Source organism: Lepisosteus oculatus, chromosome 7 (genome assembly GCF_040954835.1).
Source record: "Lepisosteus oculatus isolate fLepOcu1 chromosome 7, fLepOcu1.hap2, whole genome shotgun sequence".
NCBI classification, from domain to species: domain Eukaryota; kingdom Metazoa; phylum Chordata; class Actinopteri; order Semionotiformes; family Lepisosteidae; genus Lepisosteus; species Lepisosteus oculatus.
The window spans coordinates 50,988,804-51,013,988 of NC_090702.1; the positions used below are offsets into that span (position 1 = coordinate 50,988,804).

At 38.0% G+C, this 25,185-nt stretch overlaps 1 protein-coding gene across 3 annotated transcripts; it reads right to left on the minus strand.

The window, feature by feature from the left end:
• Positions 1–385: 385 nt before the first annotated feature.
• parvg (parvin, gamma) lies at positions 386–18,727 on the minus strand. 3 transcript variants are annotated; one of them, XM_069192714.1, is made up of 13 exons: positions 18,379–18,725; positions 16,669–16,755; positions 16,398–16,462; positions 15,955–16,057; positions 15,302–15,445; positions 13,189–13,304; positions 12,197–12,252; positions 10,276–10,301; positions 9,118–9,173; positions 8,114–8,182; positions 6,838–6,939; positions 5,445–5,517; positions 386–2,611 (listed from the first exon to the last, which is right to left on the minus strand). In XM_069192714.1, the coding sequence occupies exons 2-13, from the start codon at positions 16,745–16,747 to the stop codon at positions 2,538–2,540; spliced, it is 963 nt and encodes a 320-aa protein (XP_069048815.1). In that variant the 5' UTR covers positions 16,748–16,755; positions 18,379–18,725; the 3' UTR covers positions 386–2,537. The 3 variants fall into 3 exon arrangements, 2 of the variants coding, with proteins under 2 accessions (XP_069048815.1, XP_069048814.1); XM_069192713.1 differs by having other exon boundaries at positions 10,276–10,304; positions 18,379–18,724; XR_011190109.1 differs by lacking the exon at positions 386–2,611 and adding an exon at positions 6,241–6,342 and having other exon boundaries at positions 5,453–5,517; positions 10,276–10,304; positions 18,379–18,727.
• Between the last annotated feature and the right edge of the window lie 6,458 nt (positions 18,728–25,185).

A 25,185-nucleotide genomic window follows, 5' to 3' on the forward strand; every position in this document is an offset into this window, starting at 1 on the left:
CTGTTCTGATACTGTTGTAGCACTGTGAAGAAACCTATGCCTGTTATGAGATAACAATTAAGCCTTCAAGAACTGCTTTACTGCTTTGTGAGGGCTTAAATGTTAACTTCCTTTTTGTAAAGTTTCTTCAACTGGTAAAAGTGCTTCACATTATTTTCTGCCTCTATCGCAATATTCTTTTTGTCTTCCTCTTGGCAATTCTAATATCCAGTTGTGCCTGTAGCTCAATATATTTTTTTCTCTAAACAAGTGAGTGAATGTTTAATAAACCTGTTTCTGCAGGGAGAGACGGGGTGTTCAATTCAGTGTGTTGATTTTCAAGTAAACAGATACACTGTACATGTACCACACATTTATTCATATTTAAAACCACATAAGTGTTGAGTCATCTTTAACAGTCCCTAGCAATAGGGCTTTTTATTTCACACTGGGTTTATTGTTTGATGTCAAGCAATCATGTGTTTACAAATTTAGAACAACCCTCTCTCTTGTTTCCTTTGGTTGCAAAACAATTTTCGTTTACAAGCATGAAATCATAATATAGTTAAATACATTTAACCACATGTCTTTCAACATTCCAGACTGGGTGTATAGCACTGAACACAGTTGAGAGGGAGGTTAGAAAGTGACAAGACATACATTTGCTTATTATACCCAAGAGGATGGGATCAAGTGCTTGTGACTTGCTTGAAAAGAGGAACAAGAATACTATTAATTATTAAGCAAATGCTTTTAACCAACACAGCATGGACAGGTTGTGTGCACTGTTGTAGTTGAGTTGGTAGCAATGCAGGTCAAGTACCTTGCTCAAGTGCACAATTGTTCTACCTGGGACTTGAACTCAAATTTCCTACACGGGAGTCCTTACCATTACTCCTTACTGCCAAACCAATATACCTTAATGTAGCATTACCAAACTGCTCCAGATTACCCAAGCACTTTAAGAAAGGAGAGGCCTTTTACCTCTTCTCTAAAACGAAACAAATCAATCCACCACTCAGATGGTATGGACATCTGATCCATGATCATGACAACGTGCCAGGGAGTCTGTGTGAAATATGACAAAGTATTAATTAACAGAAGGCAAAAGCAGATTCAGGGATAACTGCAAAACAATAACAACGAGAAGAAATAGTGCAGCCACAAAATGTTTTAAAATAATGATTTACTTTTCTGATTCACATAATGCTAACATGCTTTAATGCTGCCTGCTGATAATTACTGTAAGTAACAAAGATCACTTAGCATGCAATTAATGCTAAACTGAAGTGTTAATTTGTCTCAGTTTAGTGGCATGGTGAAAAATCCTCTGTGCATGTCTCTATATGTTCATCTGATCTTAGGTGGCAATCTTTTGAATAATCTTGCCCCTCGCAGAACTCATATTACACTGTATATCTCTGCCACTGGAATCCACTTCTTTTGTTTCATCTGCAAATACAGATAAATAAATCTGTAGGTGAAATCAGACAGACTGTCACTCCAGATTCAGAGACAGCTTCTTCCTGCAGCACTGTTGTTTTTTTGTTTTGTTTTTATTTAAGCTGTGTGTTATTTAACTTTGTTGCTACAGCTGCTGACATTTTGTGTTTAAGTTTGGCATTTCCTTAATGTCTTTGTATTGGTGCATTCATGGACATAAGCCTTTCGTTGAACTTGTGCCTATGACAAAATAAACTGAACTGGAGTCTGCCCTGTTGTAGTGAGGTACTGTACATCAGTCCATCGCAGTTTGTCATTGTGATCATGCTGATCCATAAGCAGGAAGTATAAACTCAACAACACCCCCAATATAGTACTACAGTATATTGTATTTTATATACTGTATAAAATGAGTATTTTATTTATACTTTTTCTTTCTTTTCTTTGTATCTAAGTCTTTCTGTACTGTATCTATGTTACTTCAAGAGTGCCACAAAAAAAATCCTAACAACCTGAAGCATTGGTTTGGCAATAAAGCTGACTTTTGACCTTTGTATACCTTGTGATATATACAGTACAGTATATTAGGTAGTACAAAATGTATCCACTAGAGGGAGAATCAATACTTTTCACTGAAGGATTAGTAAAAAACTGGTGTTTTCAGATAACCCCCTCCATCATCTTCCTCTTCATTCCCTTAAGCTAATTAAGGTTTGTATTTAGGACGCGCTTGATTCTTTGGATCAAAACCAAAGACTGCAAAAAGAAGTTTGAGCTCATGGCTTGTTCAGAAAAGACCTAAATAAATCAAATAAAGACTAAATAAAGACAATACCTTGGAATGCATTACATTACAGTCTGATTTAATGGAACAATGCCAGGTTCTGTTGTGGTAAAATAACATAAAATATGTCTCTTCAGGGAGCATCAGGTAGAAAAGAAAATTGCGTTTAAAGATAGATATTAGAGTGCCAGTTGTAGATGCTGATTTTCTTGAGGGCTCTTGAGGCTTCTTGACATTCTGGTCATAATGCCACTTCAGCATGACAAGGGCTGTCAGCCACTGGGTATCTTTTATTAATGTGCCTGCCTGTACCCCTCCATCTGCCTTCCCTTCATCTGTATTTGTATTTCTTAAACAGGGCGTACAGGACTGTCAGAGTTGCCGTCAGATCCTGAGAGACGATATCTATAGCAAAAGAAAAACAAACATATTGCCATGAGAAATGTATTTAACTACCATTCAGCCGAAACCTTCACCAAAATCATAAGTACAAGGCCGTTTGCATGACAATTCATTTATGCACAGAGACAGGGAAGGCACACATGGAAAATAAGTATAAGCAGATTCAAGATGGAAAACAGGAGGCATCCTTCACACAAAGAGATGTTATTTCATGAAAACTATGCTGTGGGCACTGAGTCACTGGGATTATTTACAAAATGGCTTGACAAGGTTCTTGGATCAATACTATACATACAAATGTACAGGCAAGCTGTCCAGAGTAAGCTCCTTCCATCTGTAATATCTTTCATGCCCTTGTGTGTTTACTTCATACTACCAAAACTGATTCAGTTACAGTGCCTTTGCAAGTGTAATTAGACCCTTGTACAGTTTTCACATTTTGTTGCTTGCTGACATGACACTTTGAAGTAGCAAGTAGTATTTTTTATATACACAGCCTGTTCCACAAAACCACTTCTTCCGATGCAGGGTCACATGTGAGAAGGAGCCTATCCTAGCAAGCAACAGGCACAAGGCAGGGTACACATTTGGATGGGATGCCAGTCCATTGCAGAGGCAGACACACAGACACAAAACAGACATGTACACTCTCACATCTAGGGCCAATTTAACCAGAAAAAAAAATGAAGCAGTATTTTGTTTTGGACTGTGGGAGGAAACCCATGTGAATACAGGAAGACCTTACAAACTCTACACAGATACAGTAGCACCCCAGGGTCCAGAATTGAACACAGGACCCCAGCAGAGAGATGGAGGAAAAACTGTAGAGTTTAAAAACTGCCTGTAAGTGATCCCCTGGCAATTTGAAAAAGCTTGAGCAAGTCTGCCCAGAAGAATGGGCAAAAATTGCATCAAGATGGTGTGCAAAGGTGGTAGAGACGTATCCAAACACATTTGTAATACTTTTAGATTTGCAATACAGAATACTTTTTTGACAAATCACTGCAAGTCAATATTTCTTATAATAGTTCTTATAAACATGAAGTGAATTCTTGTGTAGCAGTTGTCAGTATCAGAACAGCCCAGAACATAGAGCATTCATACATTTCTCATCTATTGCACTTCAATGGAGAGATAAAGACGAATACTCTCTCATACTCTCACATACACCACTCAGCATTGTTCATACTGTAACTATACTTCCAAATAGACACATTCATACACACAGACAGTAAACAGGTTTCTCTGCTGCATTTGATTGTATTACTTGTTTATTCCTCTCTAGGAATCTAATATCATATACCCTGCTTCTTCTTGTGTTTGGAATTTGACAGGGGAGGCTACAGATGAAATATTCATTCAATTGAAAATAACCAACATCTTATTAGTTTGTTTTCCATTCTGACTTGCGGAAAAAAGGAGAACTCTGAAATGGAAACCTTTTGAGAATGACTATTCATTTCAGGCAACCCCAGAGCAGGTGATTCATCCAAACTTTTGTGCCACAGACAAATTTTCTGCCTTGACACATTTTCGATTTAAATGCTAAACATATGCTGCCCCCAATGCTACACTCTGGCATAATCCAGTGGAACAACAATATAAAATCCAGATAAAGCATCATACGCAGATTACATACGCTCCAATTCGGGGGTTTCACCATATACAGTATATATATATAAAACGTATAACATCTAGCTATAATATACAAAAACAGTCCATAAATCATTTTAATTACCATAACTATGCATCACTAGAATTTACACTACAGTATATGCATTTGGGCATAAAACCAGATTTAAAAAAAAATGTATTATGGGTCATATCCCGTCCGGACTAGATAAATATAAATACAAACACATATAAATGCAGATTATATATACAGTAAATACATATATAAATATATATATAATATTTATATGCATGTATATGTATCATATAAATACATGCATATACTGTACATAGAGGCATATTGGAAAATGATTTTTCGTTGAAAGAAATCACAATGCAACCTGGCACCAATTATTTTGGAATTCCTATGATATTTTGTCTTTCCGCTACCTGATATCATGAAATGCTTCATCTGCTCAGTTGACATGATGCGACACCATGGGATTTTTGAGGGAAAAGCTGTTTCCTGCTGCTTCTTTGGAAACAGATTACATAGCAACTGTCTTCGCAACCACACACAAAGGTCTGGAAAACATATATCCTCACAACGATGGAGGTTGCAGTATCAGAACACAAGAGTCGTTGTGTTCACTGTTATCTCAAGATCTTGTATTTTAGTAAATTCGTTTCTAACTAGTTGTGCTCCTTCTTGTCAGTAGCTCTTACTGTAACAGGGCAAGGAAACTTTATTTTGTTTAAATTAAAATCCAGTAGTAATGCTTCCTTACATTGGTGGTGCATTTTCTTATTGTATTTGTAATTTGTATAATAGTTGTTACTTTGGTGGATGGATGTTATTTTGGATTCAGGTAGATAACACCCCCTGCCACAGTGGGACTATATACATATTAAAACAGATATAAAACAATGTGACCAATACAAGCTGAGTTCAGTAGTTTGCAAAGAGTCTTTGATCTGGGGGTAGGTCTGTCTGTTTTGTGGGCATAATTAGACACTCACAAAGCTCTCCAGAATAATACTCATCATACTGTAAATAACTGATCTAAGCATAATATTAGCAGGCTAAGACATCTGTCTGTGCAGCCCTAACATGATTGGATGATACAATCCACTTTCCCCTGCTCAGCGGTGCCTGCAGGCATAAAATGTGCTCCTACACCTTGTTAAGGGAAAATAAATAAGCTACATTTCAATATGCACTGACCTTCAGGGGCAACATTGTACAGCTGGAGTTCTCTGTCACTCAGCAGGTCCAAAGCTAGGGTGACATTATGTACCTGCACAAATAAAAATGTCACATGTTCAATCAGATATGTTATTTAATCCACAATGAGGGGCATGCACTATGATAATTCTCACATGTGGGACACATTAACTTCCTCCAAGGACTATGTCAATGGCTCTGAAACAGTTTTGAGGGTCAACAGGAAAACCTTAGAGATTAGACCATATTGTTAGATCCGAACGTATGTTATCTGGTTGCTATTTAGTGAATAGATCATGTATGAATTCTTGGGATGGTGGGTTATTCCCTGTGATTCTGGACTACAGTATGTGCCAGACAGATTCCTTTCATTGAATGTTTTGTATTCATTCTATGTATTAATTCAATGTTCGGTCCCTGCCAATAATATCAAATGATTTCAGTGGACATGTTATAGCAATGTGTTCAAACCTCTGGCCATCCAGTGTTCTTGTGAATGCATCAATGTTTGCCAAAAATGAAGGATCTCTGTAACTATCTTTTTCTTACAAGATTTTTAGCATCCTTTCAAACAGCTCCCACTCTCACATGCTAGATCTCGTTATGTCTTAGGGTATGATCACACACATAGGACAGTTTATACTGTATGTTTTGTGAGCCACCTCTTAACCATTAGACTCTGCAGTTCTTGCTATCTGGTCTTGTTAGGTTTTAATTTGTGAGGACCCCCTATGGTTTGGCAGCTGGTTATGTTTCCCCAAAGCAATTTGATACATCTAAAGGCACAGTCACATACCACAGAAAGGCAATCTGTTAAGCTGTGTTCATAAGACAGCTGCAGCCCCAGATGTAGCTGCACTTCAGGGTGCAGTCTTTAGCTCATGGTGAAGCATTTTGACTGTAATAAAAGATTATATGCTGTTGTTCTTTAACTTTGTTTACAAGCACAAGCCCTGCTTCACACTTAATATGCCAGAATTGTGTTTTCATGGCAAATGCTTGTGATTTCTGAACAGTCTGAGTAAGTGGCACCAGAAGATACAGATATTCATGAGTACTTTTCATGATACAGTAGTGGAACATTTTAAAAATAACATCCAAATTACAGTAATATTCACTATTTCAAAAGCAGCATACCCAGCAATCCATGAAACAGTGTTTTACTATTAATCTATGTTTTATAAACAACCAGAAACTGAACTGATACAATATTATATACTGTATACTGTACATGCTATAGCCCACAGCACACAGTATATTTATCATTTGTCACCTGGGGTTTTACCTAGAGATTAAACTGCTAATTTAATTAACTATATTTGGATTCACAATAACTGTATTAAATGTGTTTGGATTTGAACTTGCAAATTAAAGCAATATGATGCGCTCTCACCATTTCTTCATTAGTTGAAGGGGTGAGGTAGAACTCACTCAGATGAACAAAGTAGTCTTCCAGTTGGCCGATTAGTAATAGCAGTATGACCCCATCAGAAAACTGTTGAAAAACAAAGTGTGTGATATTTATTTTAAAACTGCGTTCCATCTTATGAATTCAAAATTAGTTTTTTTTGTCTTGCTGAATAAAAAAAAAAAAACCTTTGCGTAGCTTTATATCTCAACCCATGATATTTTCCATAGCAATGTGGAAGTATGTGTGTAGAGAGAAGAGTAATCATAAGATGATGAATAAAGGATCTCAAAATACAGGGGGAGCTTACTTTATCACCCACTGAAGTGCAGTACCCATCTAAGTGATTACAGTATGTGCAAGATGCCCAACTACACAGCACATCAGGTGCAGAAATGAGAAAATACGTCTCCAGTGAATTTAAGGACGGACCACCTAGGCTATTGGGCTAGGGACCAGCTACAGTATTCCTGATCACCATAATTAGCCATTGTTTTGGAAATTCTGGTATGGAGGAAAATGTGCCATATACTAGTCACCCAATATCTAAGGTTATGTTGTTAAAACTGCAAATATTATCTATTGCATTTAATGGGCATTTAATTCACCCAATCATTTTCAGCTTATCCAACTCCTTATACTCCTACTCCACTTATTGTTGATGGTGTTCCTACTTTACAAAATGCATTTTATTTTAAGCCTCTAACTCCTGATACTCTCTCTAAAATCATTCAGTCTCTGAACACCTTCAGTCGAATGGGATGGACGTCAGATCCAGTCTCCAATTCTCAATCTTCTACCAATTATTTATCACATCACTTGTTTCACTGCAAAGAATCCAGAGCCAGTGAGAAAATCATATTGCCTTTTCCACAAATAGATTTTATTCATCATGTTATTTTACTACATACTGACAATATAAAGACTGCTCTTAAAGTCAGTAAAAACACAGGTTCAGTCTTTTTGTATTCTCATGGAATTCTTTTATGTCTCTTGTATTAAAGATAACTGCTGATCAACAGATACAGTAACTAGCTGAAGAAAGCTCATTCAGTGGTTGAGTGGTACAGTAAATCTATATTCAAAATATTTGTAAAATTCTTCTCTACGCCACAGTACAATTGGTTGCAGAATAAATGCAGAAAAACTCCACTGCTCTTTGCAAAATTGTTTATAGAGGTCAATAACATTTAAACCTTAGGATACTGGACCTCTCTTCCATCAGTCTTTTCTCAAAGGCTTTTGTACAGTATAAACATACCTGTGTATCTATGTCAGACACTTGTAATCCCATACGTGCCATGTTCTTGTTGACAAAATGCAAAATAGCCTAAAATTCAAAATAAATACAAAGGTAAGGGCCATTAAATCCTCAACAATATACACTGGTGTTATGTACAACCTTTAAAAATCAGGATGGAGAGTACCTCAGTGTTCTTATAGTACTTACGTCTGTACTGAAGGAAGTGAGATGACTGTGAACAGGGGATTGATTTCAAACCCAACTTCTGTTGGTTCAACTCCTTTTTGTGAAATTTAGATGTACTTTTTGTTTTATATCCACCGGCTGTGAGAAAGCCAATCGCTTGTTCGTTACATCTTTGCTCACAGGTTCAAACCCTGTGACTGCACACAGGGGAAGATGAGGAGGGTAGATACTCCTCTGATCTGCCCAAGTTGTCTTTGAACACATCATATTCGACACAACCTCATTTGGGAGGATCAGTGCTGACTGGAGTAGAGGTGTATTGGTCTCCAGCAGCACTGCATGCCTGTAAGAATCCAGGGCTCTGAGTTGCTAAGAGCCAAGAGAGCCCAATTAATCCCAACCTACCCTCCATGGCGCTCACCCAGGTGTGTGCCTGCTCAAGGTCAGCTATGTGCCATAGTCAGTGACATGGCCAGGGTTGGTAGATGTCAGTTGCAGTGACAATTGGCACTACCCACTTGCAGTGAACCCTAAACTGCCTTGCTTTTACAGTGGTGTCGATACCCTACGTTTTTTCAAGACAGATCTCGATGAGATTCTCCAATCAGGACAGGATGCACATGTTTACACAAAGGGTTGTGAGAGTCTGGAACAAGCTACCAAGACATGTTGGTGAAGCCGATACCCTGGGTTCTTTCAAGACATTGCTGAAGCTCCTTGCATCAACTAACCTCTAACTACCAAATGGGTTGATTTGCCTGCTCTCGCTTGTAACCCTTCTTTTGTTCTTGAGTGAGGTGGGGATAAAGGTGGTGTGTTTCCTTTATCTATCTTACCTGCTTTACAGTGTTCACTTTCTGTGGCTCCAGCTTCAGAAGTTCATCAATGGGATCTATTTTTAAGAGAGCAATAGACAATGATATCATGAAGGAACACGACTAAGAGCTTAGACATACAGTAGATACACAAGTATGTTCACATCAGCCAAAGATAGATGACTGATACACAAATACACAGCACATGGATAAACATCAGTCAAATATGCAAGTATTGTATAAACTGCTGTGCAAATTTGAATGTGATGGACAACTGTAGATGCTTCAGCACTTCTTGACACTGATTGTGTCTGAGATGTCTAGATCTCATGCACAGATGGTTAAAAGGCAAATCATTTAAATAACATTCTTTAAGATTCTAAATAATTTTGTACAATATGGTCTTTTGTACTCAAGAGGGACTACATTTTGTTTATGATCCCTTAAAACACATATGATCTTTAAGAGACAGGTGGAGTTTGAGGTTTGTGGACAGCCTAACTAAAAAATAAGCACAAATGTGTTGACATTTTTTTTCCTTACTGCTATAGCCAACCAGCACACATGCATGTTATACAGTACTTGTGCTGATTAGTTTCTGTTTGTTTGGGAAAGGGCAAAAAGTTATTAGTTTTAATAAGCAGATAGTAGCCAGAAGCATAAAGGAATATACCATATACTGTTTATACTGTACATCCATAAATGTTATATCTCTATACAGTATGTTGTATTTGTAGTATAAGATAGGGAAGCCAGATTCAAGGAATTTTATATATAATGTCTGTAAAACATTTTATAAAGCTGCCAGGTTTATGAGACTTCTCCTGCAACATTCTAATGAGAGATTTCTTTCTGTTTCCCAAATCATTTTTCACTATGTATATCTAAAATAAATAACACCTACGTTTGCATAGTTCTAAAATAACATCTACTTTTGCATATTACTACATATATATTAACATAGGTACACATATTGTTTGGTCTCACCATTGCATTGTAATCAAATCTGAATTGATTAATGAGCCATACAATTACTTAGGGTAAACAGGTTTTTGGTAGCTAAAGACTGGACTGCTTATCTTCTCCACCGGTTGAAGAAGAGAAGAAAATACCTTGATTTTTCCTTATTATCATTGCATGCTTGTTTTACCATGCTTGTTTTTTTCTGCTTCCACTTACTATGTGAATTCTCATCCAATGATCCACTGCTAATAAAGGAGAGAGATGAAAGAGATTTAGTGTAAAACATATTGCAATTCACATCGTGCAAGAGCTCTTCAAGCTGTAGATTCATTAATTAAGAATACATAAATAAGAATACTGTGACCAACATGAAGTGGGATGAAAATCGATACATGTACAGTATACACATAAGAATTACAATTTTATCGTTTCCACCCATTTTGGAATGGGTTTTTTGTGTCTTACAATGACCCCACACAGGGAGAATGAGGACATGCAGACAGATTCCTTAAAACCCACCCATTCATTGAGACATTCAACTTATAATTAAAGTCAACATTATAACTTATAATAGGCAACAAGCTTTGCAGCGACATACAGGAGGTTCAATACCAATTGGAGAAGAGGCGTGTCCCCCACTGAGGTCACTGTGAGCTCATCACAGGTACCTATGTGAAATCCCTGGGATCACTGTTCCACTGTAATACAAGAAAGCCCTGGCCAACTAATTCCAATTCCACATCCAGTTGTACTGAGCTAATTATACAACTCTGTTTAGGGAATCCTGCTAAAAGAGGATCAGTGACATAACTCAAACCATCTGGATCATGGAGCCCAGATCATGGGGCTTGGTTGAGTGAGTTGGGAGCCCAAGCTGCAGATCTCTAAGTTAGTGGCAGCTTATGTCATTTTTATTATGTATTAATTACAGTACCTTGCAAAAATATTCAGATCCTTCCCAAGGTGCTCCATTTTGTGAAATGACAAAATGATGCATACATATTTTTAAACTTATTTTTCAAACCCTGAATGCTCAAAATGGACACTTCAAATGGTTATATATTACAGCAAATGTCAACAAAAAAAAACTAATGAGAAATAATTTAAATTCTTTGATTACATAAGTAAAGTTGAACCTGTGAATTCAATATTTAGTGGATGCAGCAATTACTGCAGAAATTCTTATTGGGTAAGTCTCCACCAGCTTTGCCTGGTGCAATTTTTGCCCATTCATATCGACAAAATTGCTCAAACTCATAAGTTGCTTGGGGATCAAATATGAACAGCAGTTTCCAGGTCTCCCCACAGATTTTCAATAGGATTCAAGTCAGGATATGAAATGGGACACTCCAAGACATTTTTTTTTATCTTATGCTATTCCATTATAGTTTTGGCCTTGTGCTTCGAGTCATTATCCTGCTATAAAGTGATTTTTTTCCAAGTTTTAGATCGGATGCAGGTTTTCCCCTGATATTTGCCAGTAACAAGCTTTCCAGTCCTTCCTGGTAAGACACAGAACTATAACATAATGCTGCCACCACCATGCTTGATGGCAGGGATGGCCATCACTGAGCATTGCTGGGTTTGCATCATATGGAACACTTTGCATTTCCAGTACAGTGAATGAAAACATGGTAAGGTGTTTTGTCACTAATACCATGCAATATTTAGAATAGTTTTTTTTCTCCATTCCTTACGTGGAGTGACTGCCCCCTTAGTGGAGTGACTGGACCTTACAAAGAGAGGTGGATTTATTCTGAAATCATACTGTATGAACCACTATAATTGCACAACTCAACTAACTCTGTAGCCCCTAAAGGTAATTTTATGTACCTAAATTAATTCACATTTATTATAGCTTTTTATAGGAATATTTATGCAATGATGACTTTTCCATTTTTACCTTCATATTACTGTAGCTTTTTTTTTGGCTTTGGAGTAGGTTGTGTATATGACAAATATGAATTGCTAAATCAAAGTGTAAAATGTGAAAGCTTTGAAATTATCTTAATATTTTTGCAAGACACTACAGAAGATTCACTGTGGATCACAAGGAAATGTTATACCCACATGTAAGCCCCTGGATACTTTGTCTCACTTGATCACTGAAATAAAATCTGACATATTTACTACCCACCTTGGTTCTGTGATGTTTTCTGTTATTTTCTCTGACTTAATACCAGCTTTGCTAACCTGTTGATTTAAAAAAGTGAATGAAAACTTTTGGAATACCATTGGAACTGTTTAAAATGTGAACACTTTTCTTAAGACGTGCGCTGTGACAGAATGGAACAGAATCTAGCAAAGATGTTTCATCACTTTACAATTTGAACAGGTGAAATCCTTCTAAACAAAGGCTTATTTTCCCATTGAAACAGTTGTGCAAGTATTTTTCATCTTCCTTTTAATATCTCTTTGCAGTTCCATCTTACTCAAGCATGATCCCTGATGGATCTTAATTGTTTGCGACCTTGAAGTTAGTTAAATGCTTTTTTCATATATGTAGTATGAGTCATAATTCTTAAGGCCACAGATGCAAGTAAATCAGCACAAAACACCTCATTAAATTGATAACTATGAGCAATTATCATGTGCTGTTTAAAATATTCATCTATAAATAGCTCTTTGAAGTTAAGAGAAAAGGGCATATTGTCTTTCATTCTTTATCTATTTTAAGATCACATAAGCTCTAACAAACAAGCAACAGTGAAATCTTACACAAACCGCCAAACATACAGTACATACTGTACACTTGTGAGTATTTCTTCAATAACATTTCTTAATAAAGGCTGCTTCACCTGTCCGCAGTCAGGTATCAGTAATCCAGGTAACAGCAAGCAAATGGTGTAGCACAGGTCTCAAACTGGTGATGTTTTGTTAAAATTAAGAGTGTTTTTGGAGAAGCATAATTTTTTTCTGTCTGTCTGTACATCCACATTGTATCTGTCAAACAACTTCCCCCACCCGGGGATAATAAAGACTCTCTCTCTCTCATCTTTTAGGACTCCAAATCTGAGACACTTCTGAAAAACACAGGCTCAGAAATCATCTAGAACTTCCCCCCACTCTGGATCTGAAACAGAAACGTTGGTGCAGAATGAGAGCAGGAAAGAAGACTCCCAGTCATACCTCTAAGATGATAACCTCTAAACACACATTGGAGGGCAGCGCCATCTCTGGCTGGAAATGCTTCACGATGGCAACCAAGAGATGCAGGGTGGATAGTAAATCTCTGTTGTGGATGACTGACGGCAAGAAAGCAAAAAAAAACAATAACATTTATTATTTCTTACTAAGACTACCTAAACACGTCCCCCTTCTCTGAGCAACGTCTTTCCAAAAACATTCACTGACTGAAGAGATGGGGAATTGTCTGTATGTTTCAGGCAGAACGGAATGCAAATTTAAAATACTGACAGAAATGTAGTTACCATTATAGTGCACTAGAACTGCTATTACCCTCACATTTAATTAGCACAAGCGCAACGCATGTTTCTGTGTTCGAAATATTACCTGGTACTTTACTTTATAGTAGGAACTCATCCATAGTGTGTTATTCGTAACTAGGCTTGCCCATACTCAATGCATATATTTTGCTGTTAGTACTTTTCAAGTCAACTTTGATTCCTGTTAATTGCTTTCAAATTAAAAGTTATAATAACTGTTCACAAATTATTTATTGTAGCCTTTCTATATACTCTGTTATATTATTAAAATAATAAAAAATAACTTTCCTTTTCTGTTTTCAAGAAAGAAACCAATCTCTTTTCTAAACATATGTAATCTTCAAGAATTAGCATCAATACCTTGTGATTGCATTCTTAGTTTTAATAGGTGAAAAACTGTAAATTGTCAAGCACAAAGATGTTTGGGCACTTAACAGACTTACAGAGGAAATTTAAATCCCCTTCATCTAAAAGTGTGGTGTTTTATGATAAGATTGTGGACACAGCAAAATAATAAATGTTGAAAAGTAATGGGTCTGGCAAAACGTTTTAGAATAATGTGGCTTTGCTATTTAAAATGTGCAACTACAGAGACACACACAGACAAGTGATAAGGAAGTAGAAACAGGAAGTGTTTCAACCCTCATGAGCTATCTTTTTCCTTTCACGAGTCTAATTTTAACATCAGTCTCTACTCTACCATTCTTACTTCACATTTCTTGTGTAGGCAGCTCTCTGTGCTTTTCTTAATAAGCATGATACATCGGGTATTACTGAAGTGATGCTAATATGTATTGCCTCTTTTTCTTAAAAAATGCCTTTTTTTAGACAGTTTACAAACACTGAATATTGCCATTAGTATGATCTACTGATAAAATGACCATTCACTGCTAGCAAATAAACCTGGTGATCCAAAGAAGAGACCAAAGAGTTCTTAAGTGCCAATTCACAACACAAGGCATGGATAAATGGTCGATCCAAGTAACAAACCTGCAAAGTCAGGACATTCAGGTAACCTGGAAGCTGAATGTCCTGCCTTTACAAAATCCAGCAAATCCAGAGCACAGAAAAGAAACAAGAAGACAAAGTGTTTAAACATTTATATATAGATACATATAATGTCTGGCTACTGACTAAGAAAACACAAAAGTTAAATGTATGTATGTGTCTTGTTACATTCTTATGTCAAAAGCCTGTTTAAAGTGAAATACTGTATATACAGTATAGTAATGTGGTTTAGGTTTCCAAGTGCTCAGGAGGTCTATACTGGTTATATCCCTCCTTTATATAATTAATTTTGCCAGTCAGCCATGATTTCACTGTTTCTGGTGAAAGGAGGCTGTGGGGAATTACTGAATGCTACCGTTGTACTAACAACAGTCTTTTCGTTCAATTGCTCTGTGAAAAATGTTTGACTATGAGAAGTTAATGGGACTGTCTGGGAAGGGATTACAGGCTGTTATTTTCAACAGCATCACTGACCTCTCCTCAGTTATGGTTGTGAATGAAGAAGCTTTATTGTAGTCCAAGCCATGATCCCAGCCTGCGGCACTGATGCTGTAGCATCTAGGGTATCAGTACTATAGTACCTATAGTGTAGATACTGATACTATGAACTTTTAAAATAAACTTGTTTATAGTCATCATTCCAGTTTATTTCAGGTGTACGCTGATCGCAGTTAATGGGCTCCAAGATGGAGTGATGAATGAGGACAGAACAGTTCCCCGCAGCAGATTTTTGTGACAAAGCCGTGAGGAAGGGCGCAGTACCCCCAGCCCCCGCTGTGATAACTCACGGTTAACGCTCCACTTCTGCGAGTCCTCCTTTGAAAGACCCAGCACCCTATTTATGGCCTCCAGTATGACCCCCAGCTTTCGTTTCTGCGCCATTGCAGTCAGAGCGATCTCTTCCACGTCCAGCTTCATCCCCGCTAGCCTGACTGACAGGGACGACAGGGAATCCAGAGCAAATGAAAGGGAGGGACTGGAGAGATGAGACGTGAGATATCCCACATGCTTTAACAAAAGACAACAAACCTAAAAAAATCAATGAAATGTTTACCCCATTAAAGATGTTTTCAGATACAGTATCTATGGGCTGTATACAGTACTGTATGTCAATCCATCTGCCCATATTTACTGTACAACCAGTATATGAAATAGTGGGGTGCATTTTAAGAACCAGAATAAGCTCTACCCAAAGTGCTGCCATGGCTCTGGTATGGACTATACATTTACCTACCTGTACTGTATTTACTACATATACAGTATGCATGAAAGCCAGCCCTGGTTTTCAGTTATGCAACACAAGAGAAAACAAACCCACTTTTCTGTCTGCTACTGACTTTTTATATCATCGCCATGTTTACCCAGCTCATTGACTATACCCAGGTTCTGCCTGACCATGTGCATCAAACCCCCCACATGCTGGGCTGAAAAAAGGTCCTACCCAGGAGGTGGTGCAGCACCAGACCATCGAACAGGTCCTCCTCCAGGCTCTGCACCACGATGTGCTCCGGTTTCAGAGTGGTGTTGATCCAGTCAGTCAGACGCTGTAAATTAAAATGAATAAAACACGGCAACAAGTGTGACTTTAGGAGCTTTTGTGTAAGAGATCAGAGAGGTTAACATGGAGTGTGTGGTTGGAATTATAGAACAAATGAGAAAAGAACTAACAGAAATTTACTTAATTTACTTCTCTCTTGTATTTTATGTATACAACAAGTATTAACTTACAGGAGAAAAACGTCTAGTTTTACCTGTATATAACAGACCTTAGGCCATTTCCTGTTCTATCTTCAGCTCCTGTACTGTTAATGGGTTTATGTTTCAGGGAAAATTAATTTCTAGTAAATATGGCCAGAGTTCAGGAGAGGTGAGTGAGATTTTTACCGTTTTTAAATCTTCAAGTTTTGGATCCTTCAGAGAGCCAGGCTGAATTATTTTTCTTCTTTCACCTATAGAAAGAAAGCATGCTTTGTTTCTGAAACCCCTACTGTATATTGAAGTTTTATCCTTGAATTGAAACAATGTTTTACAAGATTAATGCTATTTACTGTACCAATTATTTTAAAACCGAATGTTCAATAGGGAGCGACCTAATTCAGATTTTAAATTATGATGTCCTGAAATGTTTTGCAGGAAATTAGTGTAATTTACTGACCAAGAAATCCTTCCATATCTTCAACAGGTTTGCTCTGTTGAGAATCTTGCCCAAAGGCATTGTTGATGTCCACATCCATGTTTCAGTCTGGAAGAGTGACAAACACAAAAGTTTAAAATGATACATAGGGTTCTTACAAAACTAGTTGGCTTTTTCAAAACTATGTTGTGAAAACTGTGCACTGTGAAGCAGTGGAATTTCGTATGCACACAAATACTGTACATATACTGTACGAACGCAGAGAATATAACCCTATGTACCACAGCATTGTACACCAGAGGGCACTGACATTACCAGTGTGCAGCAGTAACTGAGCAGTTCTTTCCTGGAGTAAATTAAATCATCACATGTCTGCATTCACCAGCATGGTCTGTAATCTTAATGTATAAGGAAATACAGTGTGTTTCCAGTGGTCTCATTTGTAAATGCACCAAATATTCTCCCATCGTGGCAGTTATTTGAAAAGATGAACTATAGTAGATACAGTGTAAGCTGGTGTTGTGTTGGTAAGCGCCTCTGCCTCACGGTCCCAAGCTCCTGGTTTGATTATAACCCTGGGAGTCTGTCTTTGTGGAGTTTGCATGTTCTGCCCATACTCGCCTGGTTTTGATCCGAGTTCTCCTGATTCCTCCCACTTTCCAAAGACATGCTGGCAAGATTGGATTGACTATTCAAAATTATATCTTTCTCTCTGTGGCCTCTCTCTGAGATTAATTTACATCCTAACCAGGGGGGTGACCTTATGTACACCCAGTCCTCCTTTATATCCAAGGCAAGCAACTTTCTTCATACAGTACATTTAGAAATTCTTAATAGATGCAGAATAACCTAAAATAAATTTTACTAAAAATGAGTTAGTCTGCCAATTAAAACCATTTCCATTTACTAGTGATTGGCAGAAATCATCCATGTTTGATAGTGAAACAGCATGTAAAGTACATTACAAGTTGATGTTTCAAACAAACCATGACAAAATGTAGATATATTCTAAAACACCAAAATATAGCACCAGCTTTGCCAGTTTATCATGGTAATAACAAGGGAGCAGGACAGTTTGTTGGCTGCCAAAATATATACTGTATGAGCATCTAACCTAAGCTTATAAGGTTACATAATTATTAATATTGTAAAGCTTTATTAATAGTTGTTTACCCTTAATTATTTGTCTTTTACCATTATTTTCTTCACTATAGTGAAAAACTATTTTCAATTGTTTAACATTGTGCATCCAAACTTCTGTACATTGCAGTATATGTATATAAAGAACTCAAGGGCAAGGCAGGCAAATCATAAACCTCTAGACATTGATTGCTATAATAATATTAATACTGTCCATTCATTTTATATACAGTAGTCTAGGGCAAAGTACATTAGCATAACGGTGATGTTGAACAGTGATATAGTCGCTTCCTGTGACTTTTTGACTCGAGAATAAGACTCTCATGGATCAGTAGTCTCTTTTATTTTATTCACACTCATTGTTTTTGTAAATCAGAAGCCTCATGCACTCACTGTGTTTGCTTTTATCATTGTAGAATCTAAAACCTGTGATTTTATGTATACGTTACTGTATGTATATTTCAATCCAAAAAGACAGGCATGATGATAAACACTGATACATAAAGTTTGTTTAGCTACTGACCACATGCACAAGTATCTGCATCACGTAGCATCAGAAACACAACAGAATTTTTAAAAAGAACAACTTACCTTTTATAAAGTATTTACAACGTGGGTGTCCTGAGCCCAAAACAAAGAGGAACCCTTGGTACAGCTTCGTTATCTCAGCCGAAGATAGATTTTATCAATTTTCTGTAAAATTAGGAAGGCTCACAGGCCCAAAATACAGACAGATCCCCCGGAACTCATTGATACACAAAACGTTTGAGAAAAAAGCAAGCTTACACTGATAACTAATGGCGAAAGGTCAGCTTTTAAAGCTTCTTTCACATACACAATAAAACAAACGCATGGTTCTTAGTAAAAAGAAATTGCAGTGAGGCATTTCCTCTTTCACCACTGTGGTTTTACATGGAAGCTGCCTGGGTGATTTTAGAAAATGACTCAGTAGCTGTGATGTGTTACATTGTGGTTTAAGCCTGTGAACTAAAGGTATGATAATACCTCAGATAGCGTAGAAGCAGCAGCTCGCACAGAAAATGACTGGGTCCGATCATGTGTTCTCCCAACGTACTTGAGATGTTTAAACAGCCCTTACACTGGGTTTTATGGTGTTGTGTGTGGGGTTGTGACAAGTGCAGCTCTGTCACTGTGAAGATTCGAACATGGACATCAGCAGCCTCAGTAGACACAGCCCTACTGCCCCACAACTCCCAGCAATCACTGAGTGGAGGTACTGTACAATACCAAGAGTTGTGATCTCATCCTGCTGTGAAGGTCAATATGTTCACATGCCAGCGTTGCTACAGGCCACAAAAAAAACAAACCAGGCAAAGCTCTTCCATGAGGAGAAAAACAAGAACCATTTACCTTTTGTGCAGCCATCGTTCTTAGCTTGTTAAAACAGATCTATCTCATTTCAGATGTGTGAAAAGGGTAGGTGGAAAAAGGTTTTAGAGTATTTTGATGCATTACAGGGACAGCATACCGTTTGTCTTTACTACTGTACCTTCACTTGAAAATTTTATTTTTCTGGCTCAAAAATGAGGCTAAACCAGGGTCAAAGGACTCCACAGCAACCCTAGAACAGGCAAAGTAATGTGCCTGGGGCCAGGAGAATAAGCAGAGAAAAGTCAAACGAGTTTATACTGCTATAAACTAAACTTTGCTATTTGTAGTGCAGACTTAGAGCTTTGTGGTTATTAAAAAGTTCATTGCACAAAAAAAGTCACCATATTAATGACCTATAATATGTATGCAAAGGAACAAGTAATAGGTTTATTCCATGCTGAAAAGAGAAGAAAGAAAACACAACGTTTCGGCCGTGGAGCCTTCTTCAGGTGTAAAGAAAGCCGAGAAGGCTCCACAGCTGAAACATTGTGTTTTCTTTCTTCTCTTTTCAGCAGGGAATAAACCTATTACTTGTTTCTTTGCAGCCTACGCATGCTGACGCAGCTCCCCACCTGAACTATAATATGTATTATTCTTACAATTATTATAAGGGCAAGCTAATATATAAAATGAACAGTGCTTGCATGTAATCGCACCTCATTATGTGAAATTCTAAAGTGTTAGGTGAGTGCTCGACTTAGTGCTCGACTTCCTCACAGTAGGTGTGAGTACAGTAGTTCAAAAATGGCTTCCCTATATAAGAAGCCATCAGGCTTTTGTTTCTTGATGGTGTCAGCCTCCATGGCATTCACTGGAGAATGACTGGGCAGTATGTTTACTGTATGAGTTACATGAACGGTTGTACTGTAAAAAGAACAGATAAGAGTTGGCCATGAACACCAGCCTCGGCTGTAGCAGCACAGTATAATTTGTCATGGAATGACAGACTGATGCACAAGGACAGGACGGATACTGTAAGTGTTGGTAGAGGTCAACTGCAACAGCAATATCACTTGATAGTTCAAACTCTAATCCAGAAAAATCTGGGTTTCTACGAAGTGTGGATTTCAATGTGAACTGTGAAACACTTACAAGTGCAAAATTTAGCTCACTTCTAGGAGCAACAGTAATGCAGTAAGGTCAGCAACATACTGTATACATAGTAGGAGTATGGAACATGTACTCACGGTTTCTGAACCAGATCAATAAGCTACTAACTGCAATACAAGCTTGATGTGTCAAATAACCTCTGCTCTGTTTGTCTTATACATCATCAAATCGTCACCACCACGTCCGATTCGATGTGTCCTCAAGGCAGGAAAAGGAAAACCAGAGAAAGGATATCATGGAGCTGGATTACACATCAAGAATGACATCAGCTACTGTACCACCTTTGGGAGTGCTTCATGACTCTTCATCTCAAAGTAGCAGGTAATGAATATGTCTAAATCAGTGCAATCCAATCTTGGTCTTGGAGGGCTGGTATGTCAGTGGGTTTTTATTTCAACATAGCTCTCACCAAGCTAAACCATCTGGTTAACAGCTTAACTGGACAGTGACAAAATAATGTGCATACCATCATCCCATTACCTCTCTTGAGGTTGTTCAATGGTCCTGTTTCGTCTTACCAATGTGGATCCACAGTCTGTCTTTGTGTACTGTGCCTCCATTTTGTATCAGGTTACAGAACTGGGCCTTCCCTTGGCTTAAATGGAGGTTGCTTATCAATCAAGGGGAGCTGGGGGTGGGGCCTGGGGTATTTAACCCAGTACTGATGGCAGGGAGGTAGTCTTGTCTGTGTCAGGTGTGTTGTGTTGTGGACACCCCACCTTTTTTTTGTTTTGTAAGTTAAAAGAAGATAATTATTTTCTTTTATTCTTTTTTTCATTTCTTTAGTTGGACACCCTAAAAATGTGTCTATTGTTTTTGGTGTAGAGCTGGTTGTTTTTCCTATGACCTTTTGGCCATCCCTGATTTACTTGCCAGGTGTTTGGTTTCACATGAATGACTTGACCAGCTTGTCTTAGCTCTTCAGGTGCTGCTAGAAATTTGTAGACACACCGCCCCCGCAAGACCAGAATTAGATACCCTGGCCTAATTTCCATACATTTCTCTGCATTGATTCAGACAGTCATTGTTTATATGTCTGCATTGTTTACATTCAAACTGTTTACTTGTTTACTTGTACGTTATCTACTGTTTGTTTGTATATTGTCTTGATGCGCTGTCGGCACTTTGTGTTTTTACACTTTTTAACAATCGAGAGATTTTCTGTAGGTAAGAATTCCATTGTACCAGTACATGTACCGGTTAAATATGGCAATAAAGTTCAATTTCAGGATCACATGAACAACAGGAGTTCAGCTGTCACACTTTAGAGTTTGCAGCCCAAATACTAAAGGACAAGTCCCTTTGAGACCCAAGGAAGGAGGACACCTGATTAAGGAAAACAATGCAAATGGAGCAATTGGACGAACTATGCAATCAGGAATCCAAAATAAAAAAAAGTCCAAATAAATTCCGAATAAAACACAGGTTTGAAACTCTTCCAGATGATAGGAGTACTGAAGCAATGATCAGTTGCTATCATCTCCGTTGTCAGACTCCAGGATCCCAAAGAAGCACCCAGTTTAGTCAAGGGACACACACAAGGGGACAACAGACAAAACTTTTCAAAGACTCAGGAAAAGCAAACACAAAGAAAGAGAAAACCAATAACTCGTGGGAGATTATGTCCCTTGAACAGATTGGATGGAGGAGAAATATCTGAAACCCTGAGCCCAATTTTTTGGGATCCAATGGCACCACAGCAAGGAAGCAGAGAAAGAGACCAAGAGAGCTCACATCCACCGGGTTGTGCAGTAAACAACATGAGGCTTTTCAAGGTTTGACAAGTTACCTTGAGGTCACATAAGACAATCTCCGTGGACCATGAGGGATAACCAAAGAATGATATTAGTAAAAAAGCAACAGTTGTCATCGGGATATGCATGTCTGGGTTTTGAATAGTGAATTAACCAAACAGGCATTACAAATCACGAGAGAACCCTATTGCTTGTTACCTATCACATTTTCTTATTAGACATATTACTCTTAATTACAGTGTCTTGTGTAATGTTACTCTCTGCTTCTGAGACTGCCGTCTTAATGTCATGTTCCTCTTATTACCAGTTCCACTAGCAATATTTTCCTTTAACTTCAAAACAGTTCCCATGGGGACAATTGCTGATTGTGAGAATGTGCGAGGCGATTCTGTGGTATTGTGCGTAATAGTGCTGAATCACACATGAACAAAGTGAAAAAGAGGAAATTACACTACAATTGCTGCAAAAAAGATAAGAAACTGCCCAGTTTGTTTAGGGTTAAATGTAGCCCACAGACTCCACTGCTCCCCAACACTGGAATGATAGCTGTGTCCCTCAGTACAAGAAATGCATTTCTGACACATCAATTCACTCTATTACTATAAAACTAAAAAAATAATATTGGGATTAAAGAGAAAATAAAATATCTCATTCCATCACACCAACATTCTGACCCAATCTGGAAATACTGGCTCTACTATCTACCTATTTCCAGGTGTTCCTTGGTCCTTGTAGTGTAAAGATTTTGTTTTTCTCAGAAGCTGTTACTTTCAGTTTAATATGTTAATCTGAGCTGATATGTGCTGTACACATGCACCTCTAGCGTATTTAAATACATGGACTAAAAAACTATCTTTTTGTGTGGTGTATGAAATTTGGTGTGGAAGCAATGTTGAAATGTAAGGTATAATTTACGTATCAACAATGCACTGAACCAAGGCGACAGACTTGATTGTAGCTCAGTTCAGGTAGGACAGAAAAGGCAAGATTGCCTTGGTTGAGTAGTGCGTACTGAAGGATAAAAGACGACTGCAACTTTATCTGGCACATACTGTAAGTCATTGATTAAAGAGCAAACTGTTTTCTCAGAGGGATGATGTCACCAGCACGTGGCTATCAACTATAGTACTGTATATGAGCTATACTATTCACAGAAGATACCATCCAACACCTGTTCCTTTGGGTTAGCATCTGTAAACAAGTCTTTTGACATCTAATGAAAATGTCACTGCATGGCCTTTTAGCACTGCAAAGCCCTTCATGACTGACATTTTAATTATTCTTTTCTCAGAATTATTTTTCATGCCAGGTTTTCAAAACCAGCGCTGGAATGCCACTACCCGGAGCAACTGATGCTGGAGGGATTTCAACACTGAATTTTAAAAAAGGATTTCCTACATATGGCCTGTGTGTCACAATATTTCCAGCCCTTACATCACCATCAGTGCATCAGTAGATGTCATAGAATATTTCAGTGTTTTGTCAAATTGTTTTTATTCATTACAGAAATATACAATGCACAATGTCTAGCTAGAGAACTGAGATTAATGGCGCAAAAAGCAAGAGTATGATTTACTTAAAGGTAAAAAGACAAAATATACATGAAATAATTTAATCAAACAATGTATGCCCATGATAATACTACCCTTTAAATTACTGACCAGCATCATCATGTTGTAGCTACATCTCATCAGACCTTAGGTGCTTTGAAGGGCAGAGCTTGGTCATAACTTGGTTTAAAGGTTCCAAGGAACTTTTGATGCTACTAAGTAGTGCAGCTGGACCAGTAAGTGGAGCTTTCCCTTTGACGAGAATTTCCTAATCAATGCTTCAACGTAAATTACAGGACACTTTGTCTGTAGGAAAATAGATATCAACTTTGGTTGTCTGGCTGCATTACTGAGTTTATCTGACTTTGCCAAGTCCACCTTTCCTACAATTTCTCCAGAGGTAATTTCTCACTTCTCTATATCTGCTATGTAGCATATCTGCAGGCACAGAATGACTGCTGCACATTTACCACATGGGTGTTGCATTTCAATTGTATGAACTGTGTCTCTTTCTATAACTACAGCTAAGAAAATTGATGACGTTCTAGTAGGTATTACTAGGTAGGTAAGTTGATACCTCAGCTTACTTTCCCCATTCGTGACCGTCATAGACACCCATGACCTGACACTCTCTTTTAGTCAAGCTTACTACCAACTTCTCCTCCTATTTGCAACCTTTTCCTACATTGGTAGCTGGAACATTGAGGGGTGTGTAGGTCACATGATGGGAGATATTGGGCCTTGCAGCACGCTGATGTCACAAGGAGGAATGGGCTCTGACTGGGATGAGACAAGGCTTAGTGGGAATGTCAAAGGGAGAAGAAGAACACCAAAAAAAAAAGAGAAAAGGATACCTTGGGTAAGCATGCATGGTGGGGGAGACAGAGGGACACCAACACCACCATCAATCCAGCCTGAGGTGTAGCAGGCTGGCCAATGAAACAGCGATGAAAAGGAGACACTAACCCAGGTCACCCTAAATTGTGTGCGCTGATGCACCAGAGAGGCCAGACATGAGCTGATCCCCGGAGTTGGTATTGAACCACAGCCAACCACAGAAGGAGGGAGGAAAAAAGAAACAAGAGCCAAAAGTTAAGAGTGAATCATCTTGGCCTGCCTTCACTGTAGCATATGTTGGCGTGAGCCAAGAATTCAATAAGCATGAAGTGAAGAAAATCTACTTTGTTAAATTAAAATCCTAAAATGTTATATTCCGATTTTTCTAGCATCCCAACATCAAACCCCCCCCAGAGTCTCGCTCCACTTCTTTCTCAAAGCCAGGATGCTGAACACTATTTGGAGTCGAGACATTCAAACCTAAAATCACTGACGTGTACAATCAAGAAGGCTCCGAAGGGAGCATTGGTTGGCCTGAAAATCACTTTGTTCAGTGACTGTGCGAACAATAAACCAGACAAACAAGCCAGCTTTCCTATTCTTTTTCCTCTTAAGTGGGAGAGTTCTGCTTAGATAAACACTTTTAGAAATCCCAACCGAAAGTGTTTCTTTGTTCTCAGCAGTAATTAATGCACATAGCAAATGAGCTTCAATACAACAAAGCTAATTAAAAGAAAACTCACAAGATACCTAAA